Source organism: Aythya fuligula, chromosome 1, assembly GCF_009819795.1.
Source record: "Aythya fuligula isolate bAytFul2 chromosome 1, bAytFul2.pri, whole genome shotgun sequence".
NCBI classification, from domain to species: Eukaryota; Metazoa; Chordata; class Aves; order Anseriformes; family Anatidae; genus Aythya; species Aythya fuligula.
In genome coordinates, this window is record NC_045559.1 from 24858808 (window position 1) to 24875354 (window position 16547).

Genomic DNA, 16547 nt, shown 5'->3' on the forward strand with positions numbered 1-16547 from the left:
CCCTCCCAGTGCAAATCTTTACAATCCCGTCATTTTACTAATATATCCTCCTCTAGACCAATTTCCTTCTTGAACATCACCCTTTCCCACAGAGCATGTGCAGGTTGCAGTGTGCTCTTTGCTGCAAATGCATTCGTTCAGCAGTGGGTGTGTTTCCACAGTGACTATATACAAAATCTCAAATGTAAAGTATATGTTTTCTGTTTCTGAAGACATTTTATGGGAGGACAGTCATTCTTAAAAATGGTCTAGGATGGTTCAGCTCCTGATAAAGTTGACCATCATGCATGCCAGTGCTATGGCATAGGCAGCTGATAGATGAGCATCATCTGCACTATCGTTTGCCCCTTGCAAATGATCTGCAGTGTGTTGTTTGCTGCTGTGAAAGGAGTTTGATCACATCTGTGCACTAATATATCAAAGGAATTTGCTCTCAGACTTGAGGTAATTTTGTAGCCTGGGAGACATATCCAGTCGGTGCCTGGATATATTCAAAACAAAGCAGAAATTTTTTGAAATATTTGAAAAATATTTTTGAAATAATTCAATACTCCAATTTTCTCTGCTGCTGCAGGCTGGGTAGGAACTGGCAGAGGGCTCCTCGTAGCAGCAATAATAGTGAAGGGCAGTGGGGAAGGGAAATGTGGTGGCTGCCTACCCAGAGAAGGGCAAGTCTGTGTTAATGCAGCATGTTGGTCTTGGTGGCTCTCTTATGGTTTGCATGGGCTCAGATGTGCTTGCCTGAAATGTGTATTGGGGACATTCATTGTCCTCAGATTTACTGTTCCTTGACTCTTGGTAGGAAAAAAAAACAAGTCCCATGAATAAGTTATTGCAAAACCAGGTTGACCCATTCAAGCATGCAGATGTTTTATTTAAATATTCCTCAAATGTCTATTTATTCAGCATAATGCATGTATTATGCTGCCTTCTGAAATACGCTATATGACTGTCAAACAAAATTGTCAAAAACAACAACCTCGGTCTCTTTGTATGATACACAGAAATAATTACATTTCATGTACAGTACAGATGCATTTTACACAGTCATCAACAGTCATTCACTACCAAAACAGTATTTAAATCACCTAAAACACCAAAAGAATGTGTATTTCCCAAATTCAGAATAAATTAATGATTTTGCATGTGACATATGGAAATATAAGACAAGACTGCAAAATCATACTAAATTATTCCTTAAACTGTAATTTAAGAATGAAAGTACAGATTGGTTCAGGGGTATAACTGTTATGCAAGTGTATTGCTATAGTGTGATTTTTATTTTTATTTTTAATTCATGCGAAAAGGAGAATAAAGCGTTTTTAAGAGACATGACTTGATGGAGTCAGTAGGCTTCCTGGGTTGTATGTAATCTGTCTCAAGCTGGGTTCACTAACTGCCTTTTTACATTATTTACCTGATGTAACTGGTCAAGAAGTTCCATATGGCATTAAGCTGTTGTTGCAGATTGATAGTATCAATGTAGATTTATATCAAGAACTGTTTTAGCAAAAGGTTGAGACTAAGCCAGTTTGTTATGAGTGGCCATGGGTAGAAGGAGTATGTAAATAAAAACTCTAGGACCATTGTGTTTCTTTTTAACCCCATTAAAACTTAGGTAACTCACCAGCTTCAGAAGATCTACTGCAATTTTCTAACAGGCTAGAAGAAAGGAGAGCAATGCAATGTAATTGACTTCAGAAATACTCAGAGTTAGTGTTTTGTCAGAGGACAATCTATGCTTCTGCTATCTATTTTGGTCTAAAAGAAATTTAGAAGCTCAGTTTATGGTAAGTTATTCTGATTTGCACAAAAAGTGGGAAGTTCAGTGCAAATTAGCTAAGCTTCTGAATAACTAAACAAGAAAAAAAAAAAAAGTATTTCATTACATTATATACTCCTTTTAATTGCAATTTAAGTCTAGTATGTGACATTGTTATATTTTGGTGTATATGCTGTAGCACGATAGTCCATCATCTACTCTTCAATCTCTGTTGACATGTACAGAGAAATAATAGTATCTGTGTGCAGTAAAACGTGGTGTATCATCAGCAAGTTTCAGTTTTCAGTGGGTGTTTTCTCCTAATGTAAATTTTAAGGTCAGTAGAATGCTAACAAATACTATTCTGAAATATACACTACTCAAACTATTAAGTAACTGTTAATCGTTTATTGTAATGGCCTCTAATGCACCGAGCCTTTGATTTATATGCATATTTTATTTTGCAGACATGCAATCATTTCTGATCCAGTGTTCTCGATGTATATATGTATGTATTGATATGCATATATTCCATGTATATTTGATGTATATGATGTATGGTAGTTCATGTATATAGGAAGCATTATGATACATCTTCTAACGCACTCTTATGGAGAAAAATGTCACTTTTTTATCAGAAAGGTTCCTGCTAACATCAATGCATCAATTCATTTTAAAAATGAAGCCAAAAAAAATTAACTAGCAGAGCCTTCGCAGTGCCTTCTAGGCCTGCCCACGTAGGCAAATTCCAATTGATACCAATTGCATTTTTGTAGCTTCGGGACCCAATCCATTGTTCTGTCAGTGTTCTTAGGTAATTAGATATCTTGACACAACATAAATTCTCAAATTTTAGGATGCAAGTTTACAGATCATTACAAAAATAATTTAGTCATCATTTTTACTGAACACCTTTCAGTGTCTTCTGCCTTACTCTGGACGCTGCAGAATGTCAGTTGGAAAAGGTTTGGAGATAAGTTTTAGTGGATCCTCAAAACACCTTTGTTGTAAATTCATTTCAAATAGTATTGATCCTGTAACAGTACATTGGAACAAGAGGTTTGTTCTGAAAATATAGAAGTAGACAAGATGTCTACAGAACAAATGACTATGCTGATTCATCAGTAGCCTTAAAATCCCAAACAGTACGGTAACATTGGAGCAGACAATGAACTGTCATAGAAACAGAGGACAGTGGACAAAACAGTGATTGAGTAGCACATTTGTGATGCACAGTTTGGCTGTAAGATTATTTAAATGTTTGCAATTTGCAGTTTATAGTGCAGATGAAGTTGTGTAAAATACCTTAAAGAAAAATAAATCCTGATTCCTGATACAACAGGTGTACAATGACTTATTGCAGTTGTAACAGTACCTAGGAAGCAAGATAAAACCATAGTAAATATTGAACTAACTGAACACCTTTAGTTCACTAATGAGTGTTTAAATAAGAAATACTGTGTTTTTCAAAGGGAAGTTATTTGTACAACTACCATGGAACATTAACAATCAGCTTGTTGTAAGTGCACAGAAATGCCCCTTTCTACAGTAATATTTTATCATGCCTAATCTGAAAAACAACAAAAGTAAACTGAGATCACAGCTCCAAATAATTTCAGCATGCATTATGGTTGTATTTATTTCAGTCAGTACAAACATATTTCATATGAGCATTTTTTTCTTTTTTTTTTTTTTTTCTTCATAGTTTCTCAACAAGTTTGTGGTTTATTAACAAGAGAAAAAAAAGACAAGTTATCAAAATGTTTCTCATTTTGCATTCAGCAGGAACACAGGTTTGTTTCTATTTTTTTTTTGTTTTGTGTTTTTTTTTTTCTTTTTTTTTTTTTCTATTTTTTCTAAAAAGAGCTCTCATGATAAGAAGAAGCATCAATGGGGACATTTCATTGTGCTCATATAGTAAGTCAGGATGGTCACAGAAGCTTCCACCACGTGTCATTTTCAATAGTGTGTAGAAACTCCACTTGGTTTACACGCTACGACACCGAGACCCACAAAGTGCTGTGGTTCTCCTGAACCTCTCGATCCATCGCTGCTGGCACACGCATCAAGAGGTGTTGTCTTTGTCAGCTCTCTCATTCCTCGGGACTTGTTTCCCACTGCTCCAGCTCAGCTTGCAAGTGGTCTTTATTCTAATTTATAAATAATTCCTTGTTTTACAAAGCAGATACTCTGACAATGTTTCCTCCCGAATATTCGGGAGACTCTGGCCTATCATCTCCTTCAGGTGTGGTGACTGGAGGTGTTGGGATGCTAATTATTGCTGTAGTGACGTAAGGCTGCTCACAGTTTAGTTTAACACACTCTTCCACTTTGGCATTTAAGCTGGATCGGCTGGAGGAAGAAACAAAAACCCATGAAGAAAGAAAGCCCATATTACTGCAAACCTCTTGTACACCCAATTCTACTGTCTCAGCTGGTCCTTTTCTGCATTACAGAGCTCAGAGGCTCAGAAGTGCAAAGCAGCACTGCCATACCAGCATGTACGCAAGTAGCAGGTATGGACAAGGATGAGGCCCCCTTTCTGCCTTCCTTCTCACCCAGAGAAGTCCTCTAGCAGGGAAAAGAAGGATCCAGGCAGAACATTTCCTGAAAATCTAAGACAGATTGGAGCTTTGTGCTGAGGTCTCATTGCACAGCAGCTGAAAAACTCCTTTAGCTACAAGCTGCTAAATTGTTCATGGAAGTGAAATTCAAACCTAATAACTATTCAAAGTAAGCTACTCAAAATGTCACTTAACAAGACAATCTTTATAACACCTAGTGCTGAGAACACTTCTTAGTTAAATGCTAGTATATTTGAGTTCAATGGAAAACACTTCTGAGTCTCCCGAGACCTTTCCTCTGTTTTCAGAGATGGTGCTCAGATACATCCAAAAGCCAAATGGTTTATTTCTAAGAGCAGATATTTTCAGCAAATTACAGACTCTTAAACTGCACTTTCCTAACTTTTGTAATAACTCCTCAAATGGCAAAATATTTTTTTCTTAACCATTTTTTTTGTTTGTTTGTTTGTTTAGAAGAGTCTATCTTATGGCTAAAACACTTGGGACTCTGGGAACCTAATTTAGTTTCCCCATTCTGTGTCTTTATTTGAGGTCTTATTTATGTTCTGTTTCTGCACCAAATTAATAGCACAACAGCGGTGATAAAACTTTATTTCATTTCCCATTTGCTCATCTTGTGTGTCTGAATTGCAAATTTTTCTGTGTTGTTTCTTACATGTTTGTCCATGGCCAGTACTATTTGGTGCTCTATGTAATTTGGAGTCCCTGGAAGATATTCTGTGCAAAGAATACACAATATTTTGTGGGGAGAACATGAGAGGGCAGAAATGCAAAGAGAGGGATTATTCTATTATCTTAGAATTAAGTCTAGAGAAAATTAAGTGCAGGGGATATTTCAGTCCTACTGTTCGTTTTTGGATGACCACTTTAGTTTTATCTTTAGCCTCCCAGCCCGCTTGTGGAAGCCATGACACATCCACATCTCTAACAACTGAAGGGGTTTCAGCTCTCGGTGCACTGATGCATAAGAGGTACCTGTTAGACAGAGGCGTCCTCTCCACACATCTGATCTGGATGGTGCTGAGCTCTTGTACACTGCCTTGACGGCTGCCAGCAATGGTGGTGTTTGGGATGCGGTAAGTCTTTTTATGTCTTCGTGAGCAGCAAGTACTGGTGACACCTTGTTGAGATGACAGAGAGGGGCTGTGGCTTGGGGGTCTATTGACTGTAGAAACCTCCATGCAGCTCTCTTCATAGACTTGTTCATCCACAAACTCATGATTCTAGCCCAGAGGAAGCCAGCAAAGGGACAAAGCATGCACACAAAGTTAATTAAAGTGAATGTATTAATCATGCTTCTTTAAAGGCTTAAATTGACACAACTGAATAAATTGGTAAAGTTAGACAGCTTAGTCTTGATTATAGTGTTTAGCCCCTATTAGTCTGGGCTGAATACCAATACAAATGTAAACACTGGAACAAAACTCTCAGGGCTCTTAACTACAAAACAAATAATGCAAATTCTTTCGTAAAATAGCTTATGATCATGCTGTAGCTTGCACTATGGATATCTGTATAATCTATGGAGTGCCACAAAATCAGGGATTATGTTTATTAATAAAAATAAAAGTGGTGCTTATGTAAATGCCCTAAATGTCATTTGGAAATAAATAAGATTTACTGTATGAAACCATAATAAAATAAAATTAATAAATATTTTCCAGCTGTGATTTCCACACTTTCTTTGTGAGCTGAAGGGTGAAAAATAGTGGTGCTGATTATAGTAGATGGCAACAACAAAACAAAGAGGAATTTTTACAATAATTTAGAAGTGGCAGCCCAAACTAAATAGAGATTAAAACATGCTCACATGCAGTTTGAAAGGTTTTTCTAAAATCTTTCCAGTTACCACTGGAATCAGTCTACATATCCTGTGGATGGTTTAGGGGACATGTTTTAAGTAGTTTTACACTCTTCTCAGTCTCATTCACTTCAAGATTGTTAGCCTGCTGCATTTTTATGCGTTGGAATGTAAAAAACAAACAAACAAACCCTGAAGAACAATACTCTAATTGGAAAGGTGTTTTCCAGGAGAATTACAGCATAGTGCAAATATAAAATATGTGAGCAAAATAAATAGAATAGTAATTGTAGCCATATGTTTGCTAGAAATTGAAATACCTTCATAAGCATTATTATTATTTCTATTTCTTCTCTTCTCCTTCACTCAAATATAAATTTGTGTGGAATTGACTGGTGTTGAAGCATACCAATTTCAAGTGATATGGAAAGAATTTGCCTGACAATCAACTTCTATTAGGCATGTGTCAGCTACAAAAAATATTTTGAATGCTATCACACAGTGGACAGAAAATTCAGAGAGAAAAGTGACCTAATCATTATCCTTAGATTATGTTCAGTGGGTTATATTCTGTTTGCCAAAATCTCTGCTAGTGTTCTGATTGAAAGTAATTTTGTTCTTCCTAAAACTTTTATGTAGTAACCAACAAGAATTCAATTAGTAGGGTCCATTAAGGAGAGCCGTTGAGTGAACTTCTAATATCGACTGGAATAATTTTGAAATGATATAATGGCCCAAGTTAATCTATTTTATTATACTTATTAATTAACTGTTTTTACATCAGCTAAAAGTAGCCTGTAAAATATAACTTCCAATACAATTATTTTAATTATTAATGTAAGTTTTAGAATTCAATAACATTGCTCACACTGAATTTCTTAGAGTGGAAAAGATTTCATCTTATTAGCTTTAAAATGTTGGAAAAGAATATTTCTTTGCTTAATTTCTTTTGATTGAGGTTTACACCAAATTATATTTCATTCAAAAGATGAGGGGAGGCTAAGAAGGCATCTCACTCTTGCTGTTTTACCATGAGCCAGCCACTTGCTATATTCCACAGACCAGGGGCCCAAAATTTCAGCTTCCCACTTAAAATTTTGGAGTGTATGATCTGACCAGACAGTTGCAGAATACAACTTGGAGCCCATGAATACATTTTTGTGTGCATGTGTCATATGAGCATTAGTGCCAGAAACAGGACCCAACAAACAAGGCAAAGTAAAGTAGATTGTAGTCAGCTTTAGGAAACAAGATAATACTTGCATTATATATTCTTAAAAATAAAGACTTCTGTTTAAAATAAAAATAAAGGCTTATATATTCCACCACTATAATTAGAGGAAATTTGAAAATTGTGGTGTTGAATCCAGCTCCCACCAAATGAATATGTTTTTTTCATGATTTCTGTGATAGTTTGACATGACCTGTGGCTACTACTAGGTTTTTAAAACATGTTTGTAATGTTCAACTATGGAACATTTTTAAGGCAGATTACTATTATCAGGTCCTAGTACAAAATGTCTCAGAAATGTTCCAAAAGGACCCAGTCTGAACCCTGGAAAAGTAGCTACTTTGTATCCTGTGAGACATTCTGTCTTACAACCCATTGCATAAAAAATATTCTGAAAGTAAGAATGGAAAAAACATAAGCAACCATGAGATGACATTACTAGCTAGTGATGTAACAACTGTGACAATTTATTTACAAGGAAATGCTGTCAAAAGAGAACATTAATATATATATATACATACATCATATTTTAATTTAGCAATGTCTGTAGGTAGAAAACTTTTAAATCTTTTAGAAAGAGTAGTACTAAGACTTTCACATGGATCTCCATCAAATATAGTGGAAGCATTACTGTGTCTTTTAATGAAAAACTAGATCACAAAGTTAAGATGAAATAACATGAAGTTTCCCTATGTATCCAGAACTTCAAAAGAAATTGCAAAATAGATTTCACAGAATCACAGCAGGTCATCTGGACCACTGCCCGTAGGGCAGTGCTCAATCAGGGCAGCCTCAAGCCTGTTGTTCAAGACCATGTCCATGTGGCTTTTAAGAATCTCCAGGGAGGGAGACTCCACAACCTCTCAGGGCAACCTGTGCTAGTGCCCAGTCACCAGCACTGCATTTAAAATAAATAAATAAATAAAATATTTTCTGATGTTTAGACAGAGCCTCTTGTGTTTCAGTTTGTGCTCATTGCCTCATTTTGTGCCATTTTTTTTCTACCTTGTGCTTTTTAACAGTTATTGGAAAATGTCTTAAAACGTTAGATTTCAAGGAGGGTTTGGGAGAGGGAGTGGTATTGATGGAATGGGAATGAATGGGAAGCAATGGGAAGAGAAGTCATGCCATAACTGCAACCTTTGATTTGGCTTCTGAGAATAAGATACTTAATTTGTGCAAAAAATAAATAAAAAACAGAAGGAGACTGCAGAACCTGTCATGGAATCTGTATCTGAGCTAGCTGTCCAGACACCAGTATTGTACATCTTCATTTTTGGTGAACTGTATCCTATTAGCAAACATTATTTTTTTTTTTCTTCTATTAGTGACTTATTCATGAAAATGGATTAAAAAAAAAATCACAAAAATACTTAACCTAGATATTCAGGAGTCACTAACTTGATCAAGTGTTTATAGTGTTTGTCAAGAAATGCCATAGTACAAGGCATATGGATGGCCTCTATCATATATTTTTTCCATGCAACCAGAACTTATAAAACTAGATGTAAATTTGTAAATGGTGGTCTAATGGATGTTGACCAATGTACCTACAATATAAAGTAAATTTTTACATAGCAATATAACACCTGCAACAATATAAAAATACAAAGAGATAATTTTAGCATGCCTTAATGTGAAATTCCCATATCTACAAAGATTAAACTAAACATAATTAATATTTATGTTCTGAGTTTCCTTAGAAAGCGATAAAAGAGGAAGCAATATGAAGTTAGGGATGATTAGGTTTATTGCTGTGACCTTAACTGTCCAAATACATACTATTAGTAAACATGGCATTTAGATATTACTGAATCATAACTCTGCTATAGTTTATTATCCTTTATGGCTGTATAATTATCCAGATATTGATCAGGGAAAAATATAGAGAGCACATGATAAGTAGTTCTTCTGATTAATAGGGAGTTTCAAATCTAGATGAGCGTATTTGGGCTGTTATGAATTGAGTCACTGATTTCTACAGGGACCTCAGTGTCTAAAATGAAGCCAAAGACTCTGAAGCTTTGCACCTACATCTGGATTAAACATTTGAATCTTCAAAATGAGATGCTTGGGGATCCTCCCGTGCAGTTGCTTCGGCAAGAACTGTACTCATGGTAGAGGAAACACTCAGCAGCTCTCTACACCAAAGGTTTGACTCCACAGTTTTAAATACGTAAGGACTACAAATGATGTCTCCTGAACTGTACTGCAGAGAAGTGCAGATGTTAGCATTATGGAGTGTATGAAAACCACTCTGAAGGCCACGTTTGCCCCTAGACTAGGCTCATGTCACAGTATCTTTCACCTTAGATGAGGCTGTCATCCAGGCTCTCTCTCTCTCTTACTTACATGCAGAGGGTATAATGTTTTAAAATATGATAAAACGGCTTCTCTTCACAGCTAATCACTTTCACACAAAGGCTTATTAATTAGAAGAAATACTGAAAACATTCAGAACTACACTGATGTTGGAATTTACAGGAAAACACACTTTTTTTTCTTACCGTAGTTTTTTCCAGGCAGTGAAGCAGGTGGTGGTGCTGTGTTTCAAAGGAAGAGCCAGATTTGCTAACAAAGGCCTGTTCTTCTTCACTGGAGGACTGTTAATACAAAGAAATCTGTATTATTCTCATTTATGAACAAGAGGGCTCCTATCCAAATATTTGATCAGAACTAATCTGGATTGTATACTGCAGCATAACGTCTCATCTACATGGGATAACACAAATGATCTTGGATGCAATTACTCTTTTGCTTTTGATTTAAATATATATATATATATATCCTTGCTTTGCATTTCCTTTTAAATATTTCCATCTTAGGTCTTTTATGTGTATACAGGTGGACTAGTACAATTTCCAACTACAATCAACACATGATCTTTGAATGTTGAATTAATATTAAAATTATAATAAATTCCAGTGACAGTAATAATTTCTTCTTATTATTATTTTTTTCCTGGGAACATGCCTTATTGGAAGGAAATTGAACATAGTAGTCTTCCTGGGATCATTTCACATCACTAAGGAATTTATGGTATTGCTGCTTACACAAAAATTCATGTCAGTGATCCCAATCTGCTGACTTCAGAAAGCATACAGCAGATGTTACTGACACAGAATGAAGAATTAAGTAGAAAGCATCCACTGTTTATTAATTGCTTTTGTAATTATTCACTAGAAAGCAGAAAACTAAATAGGGTAGGAAGTGGGATAATAGGAGAGATTACAATTCAACTTTGGGATATTTGAAAGCTGCATGGCAATTAAGCCATTTCGTGTCTCTTTCTTTCAAAGATTTGAATTCTTCCATGCAGAAGAGGAAACAAGTATTCTGCCTGCTCCTCTTTTATGCTAAATCACACAGCCACTTCCTCCTCTTCTGGCTATTTGCTAGAATAGTAGGCTTTTTAACAGTTTTTAAAGAGAAAGGGCATAGAGGAATGAAAGCCTTCCTGTATCCCCCAGGGAACTGCCAAAACACTAGAAAATGGCAGGGACTAAGAAACACTGTGTCTTCAGTCTTTCTCAGCTGGTTACAGCTCTGAGCAGCCCAGGGACCACCTCCAGCTGCTCGCAGCCACGCAGCCGCTGCACATCCTGGTCCCAGCTGTTGCCTGGGCTCCTGGCTGTAAGTCCCTGCTGCATTTGGAGGTAATCACTGAGATTTTCCCCAGGAAAAAAAAAAAAAAAAAATTAGGTGCTTCCAGGGAATGTTTTTCACTCTGCAACACCCCTTTGTGCCAACAGTATGCTGCAGCTACTTTTTATTAGAGAACATCACCCATGTTCTAGCTGTCTAAAGCCAAATGAGATAAATCCAACATACTTCCTAAGACGCAAACACCCTGTGCTTTTTTACTGTGGTCTTCTGCAGGATTTAGCTCTAGAACTGTGGCTTACATTGAATCCAGCATTTCTATCTAGCCATTTTAATATTAACATTATTATTATTATATTATTACCCTATCATCAGCTCTCATAAGCTACCTTTAACATAATAATTGTCCAGCTTATCCTTCCTTAATCTACCTCTAAAAATAACATTGCCTAAAGACCCAAGTTGACTTGCCCTGGTGATAAATAGAATAAACTGCTGCTGGGCTATTATTAAGCTGTTACTCTGGAGGTGGAGAATACAAAAACATTACCTGCTGCAGCTGGTTACTCAGTAAGCCATTTCGTTTGCTCTGCATGTAGGCATTAGCACTCCCACTCTTTGCAGCACGAATTCGAGCAAGTCTTGCTTTCTGTGTAAATAGACAAAAAGGAAGAGTGTCAGTTGTACTTGTATCCATTATTCTGTTTATCTAAAACTGCTAATTGGAACCAGCTGCTTATGAATACCAATGTCATAATCACTGAAAGGCTGCATTGCATTCGTACTCCAGGTGGTGCAAATCAAAAATGTCTTCCCATAAAGCCAAAAATTTTTATTTGTTTGCATGCATCAGCTAACAAGAACAAAGATTTTGGAGAGCAGATTAGACATATCAGCATGTAAGAGACTCCTGCTTTTTTCCTGGATGTGACTTAGCCACTTCTTATGCCTTGTGGGTCAGGAGTATGACTTCCATCTCAGCTGCTTCCTGCAGTGAATATCTCTTTATAGGGGAAGAAATAATTCAGAAAAAAATATTATTACAACTACCATGAGCTAGTTTCTCAGAGACTTCTGATTTTTGGAAGTAACAGAATGCGGTGATTGCTTTTACACTGTCTCCCATCTAAGTTTCTCAGTATCTTCCAGGCCTTTTAAAACCTTTTCATCTCTTCATGTGTATTTCTATAATCAGCCTTAAAAATCATCATTGTTGATCATAATCTACATGATTATAATCATCATGATCATAATTTGACTTTTTGGAGTGTCCAATTGCTGAGAGAGAGGAGATGTGGTCTGGGATTTCTCAGGTGAACCTCCTTGCTTATGTAGGTGACATTCATCCCAGAGAAGGTGGTGGTGAGTGAAGGATGCTTTGAATCCACTGACTTGCAGAACAGTCAGCAGCCAACGTTAGGGAAAAGTATGAAGAAAAGAGTCCCTTAACCCATGTTATGGAAGATGGAAGCACTTATTACTAGAATGGTCTCTTGGTTCTTTAATTTTTGTGGCTGGTTCCTTATATGTACCAAAGCTTTCTGATTCTGAAAGCCAAATGCAGAGCAGCACCTTGAGTTGAATGGCTGCTGAAGCACAGAGGGAGACAAGTGAACAACTTGAAAAACTGAGTTTAATACATTAATCAGGATTTCCATTCCTGACAATTGCTCAGTTATTTTGAGAAGATAGAGGGAGCGTGTATCTCTCTCCTCCCAGTTTCTTTGGCATTAAATGTCAACATGAAATGATTGAGAATCCTTGAGTGCTTAACGTAGAGAGAAGCAGCCTGGTCACTGCAGGCACCAGATCTTCTCTCTGGCATGATTAATAATTGACTAACTATGAGGAATGACTCAACACCATGCTTCTTTGCACTTGCATTCTCAAACTCACAGATCTTCTCAAGAGTGAGCCAAGAAAACCATGACAGCTAACAGCAAACATTCTAGAATCTGGCTGATATATTTTGCATTTGTTATCTTTTAATTGTTCAGAGAGAAAATAAGATAATGCTGTGCATGTGTGCATCACTGAGACAAAAAGACCACAATGCCTCATTTTGTGATCTGTCAGCTGTTTTAGAATAACACATTGCTTTGTCATCTTCCTCTGTGTACACAGCCCTCCCAGTTGTGCAGTAAATGGACCTCAACCTAAAGGACAAAGTTAAGGAACAAAGTGCCTTGATCCCACAGTACTTCTGCACAGGCCAACGGTGTGGTTAAGGCCAAGTCTTCAGGGCTGGTAATTAAAAATCCTCTTGGACAGGCAGACGATTCATTTTTTTTTCAAGGTGGAACACTTGAGAAGCAACACCAGCATGATTGGCTGAAGCCTGAGAAGAGCTTTGCCTGTACTGCAGAATACAGTATTGTCAAAACACGTTTATGGGTTACATTTGTGAGTAAGTGAAAGGTCTCTCTTACCACTACTCTTTATCACTAGGAGCTCAAGGTGCTTTAGAGATGCTGTTGCAGGATGCAGCTTGAAGTTTCATAAATAAGTGATTTTGGTCACAAAAATTTTTCAAGATTTACAAGGAAATTCATTAAATTTAATGAACAAACATACTGACATTAATCATGCTTTTTCTTTTAGCTTGTATATTCATTTCCCCTTACAGTGACTGAGGTAATAATTATGGTGCAGCACCATTTAATAAAGAAATGTAAAAAATATAACAGTTCATCAGACTATCTTAATGTATTGATGTGCTGCACCACATGTAAGATGAAGGTTGTATTTTCCATGTGAGGGTTTTAAATTGCTTTGTAAATATGAATTTATAGTATCTTAGAAAGCATTTGTGAGATGGAAACTCATAGCTTACATCTTTCTAGCTGAGACTCATAAAGATGGCCAGAATTTACACCATTTACTGAAGTGAAGACAATAAAACTATTGCCAAGAAATGAACCGGATATTGTGGCTTGCCTGCTTTATTTCAGCTTATAGAAAATACTCTTGAAACTGGGAGTGCTTACAAACCAGTCACAAAAATGATAAAATTTCTTTTCAGTGCTTCTGTCTGTTTAATCAGAGCCTGAAGCATTAGCAGTCCAGTGACTTCCCACATTTCTTACCAAGGAATTGTTCAAAGCTCATATCAGCCACAGGATTTTAAGGGCTGTGTATTAGGGATTGAATTCCCGTGAAGGACATCAGGATGATGTGATGACATCAAAAAAAAAAAAAAAGTGGTTATGGAAGAATTGTATTTTCCTTTAATCTGAACTGCACTTTCTGTCATTTATAACAGAAAAAGAGTGATAACTGTCCCTTTCAACCACTGCAATATCCTTCCTAACTCTTCTTTCATGGAATATTTGGTAAACAAAGAAGGGATTAAATTCTCCTGCAATAGGTTAACTGCTTTGTTATGAGATTTTTCCATGTTAGCCATTCAGTGTGAAACCTTGACTATGGTAATTTTTACATTGTATGGGACAAAAACAGCGATCTAAAACACTGTTATTTTACTTATTGGGATGAAATTCCAGCTATTAGGATGAAATTCCATCATAGTCATTCTATCTGATGCTTTCTAAAGAAACTGATTCCAATCCTTATAGCATCCCTTGTATTGTACTGAACACTGTTGAATGTTTCACTTTCTTTTCTACCTTCAAATTTTGTATCTTAAAGATGGATCCTTGTCTATGACTGCATTTATAGAAACCTTACGAAAATAAACTGCTTTTCTTCAACAACTACCTGTTCTGTCAGTTTTAGAAGATAAACACTTATTTTCTCAAGGTTTTAAATAATGCTAAGTGTAGCACTATGGGATATTTACAACATCCAGTATTCAGCACTCAAGATAACCTCAGCTGTCTAATTGTAGTTAGAGAGATTTTATCAGAAATACTTTAGGGCAAAGATTATTGTGGTACTGGGAATCATTTTTAACAAGAATCTCATTTGTTATTCAAGGAGCCAGGTAGCCTACCCTTCTAATTTAGTACCTCCTGTAGTCTGCTACTCTCCAGACTGCTTAACTGTTTGTTTATCAAAACTGAAAAAGTACTGATTACTTACCTTATTGTCTTTATGTTTGTTATTTTTATCATGAACTTGTACAATTACAACATTAAAATTAAAAGTCCTTCACGGTCATTATGACTCCTATAACAGTGTAGCAGTGGCCAAAATGATCTGAATATTAGTCTTACTGTGTTTGTCTTTTTTTTTTTTTTTCCTTGCCTCTTTGGTCTTTCATAAATCCATCCTATATGTTTGTTTTCAAGTGAAAAATCAGGCCCACATTTCATGCTCTGATTTTCTAATTTTCAGTAATTGCAAATAATTGACTTTAGACTAGCTGAAAATAAGTTATAGAACATCAGCATGCAGTAGAGAATAAAATGCTGTTTACTTTGGAAGCTAATGGATATGCAATTAAAAAAGGTTCATATATTTGTTGAGTTGTGCTTTGCTTTCACAATCTATTCAAACTCAGTAAACACAAGTTTTATGTGCTTTTGTGTTAAATTTAAAACTCTTGGATAAGTTGTTCCATTAGTTATATCTCTACAATACCGCTGAGATTAATATCCTATTTGAGCTTAAAGAATTTATATTGCCTAGCATGGTTCCTTATTGCAAAAGCTCAGCTCTAGATTGCTAGGTACTATTGCTGTAATTCATTCTTGAGCTATTTGTATTTATGTAGTAACTAATTAGTCATAACTTGAGAGATAAATACATGATGTACAATCAGTAAATAATGAAATATGAGCCCAGCCAATCTTTGTGTTATATTTTATGAAGGTAGAAGACCATAATCATATGAAAGAATCAAGTTGAATAGCATTTATTAAATCAGATTTTGGAGATAATAGTCATTTTTCCTTTATTTCATTTTTTTCCTTTTATTTTTCCTTTTGTTTCCACATAGACCAGTCACAACATATCTGTCATTAAATTTGCCTCCTGAAAGCAATGATGAGAAATGAAAATAACTTAATCTCCTCAAGTTGTCTCTAGGTGAGAAAATCTTCACAAGCAGCCTTCTTCAAAACTATCTTCTCAGTTGAGATAAATCTGCTTAAGGAAAAAGTGTAGTAAGACTGTAGAGCATAATTAGTTCTGCCATGAATGTCAACTCCCATGAATATCTATTTTGGATTATTTATTTGCTTATTGCCAGAAAAGGTCAGATTCTTGGACATTACTATCTGGTAGAAGAAAATATTCTGATGAGCACAGATAGTTTTTTTTTTTTTTTTTTTTAATATTCTACTTTCAATCTATTTTGTTTGTTTGTTTATATTGAAGTCTGTTTTATGACAATATATTTCTGTGGTTAGAAGTAAGATCTTCCTTCAAAATGCATTGAAACTGAGATGGTATATAAATAAATTTTTCTCTTCCATTTTCTCTTGGACATTAATGTTTTATGGACATTATTTCTTTCTCTCTCTCTCTCTCTCTCTTTTCTTTTTTTTTTTTTTTTCTAAAAAGAAGCAAGTGACATTTTCTAAACCTGAATGACAATGCAGAACTCATTAGATGCATGTATTTGTGGTCATATGTCTCTTCCACCAGTGTAACATGAGACAA

The 16547-nt window shown here is 35.8% G+C and overlaps 1 protein-coding gene across 2 annotated transcripts in view; it reads right to left on the reverse strand.

Moving 5' to 3' along the window:
- Window positions 1–3596: 3596 nt before the first annotated feature.
- KCND2 (potassium voltage-gated channel subfamily D member 2) overlaps window positions 3597–16547 on the reverse strand; it is a 296070-nt gene continuing 283119 nt past the window's right edge. For both annotated transcript variants that reach the window (XM_032185082.1, XM_032185073.1), the window contains 4 exons: window positions 11533–11631; window positions 9887–9982; window positions 5323–5570; window positions 3597–4114 (listed from right to left, as the gene is read on the reverse strand). In XM_032185082.1, the coding sequence (XP_032040973.1) occupies window positions 3937–4114; window positions 5323–5570; window positions 9887–9982; window positions 11533–11631 (621 nt within the window). In that variant the 3' untranslated portion in view covers window positions 3597–3936. The remainder of the gene's footprint in view (window positions 4115–5322; window positions 5571–9886; window positions 9983–11532; window positions 11632–16547) is intronic.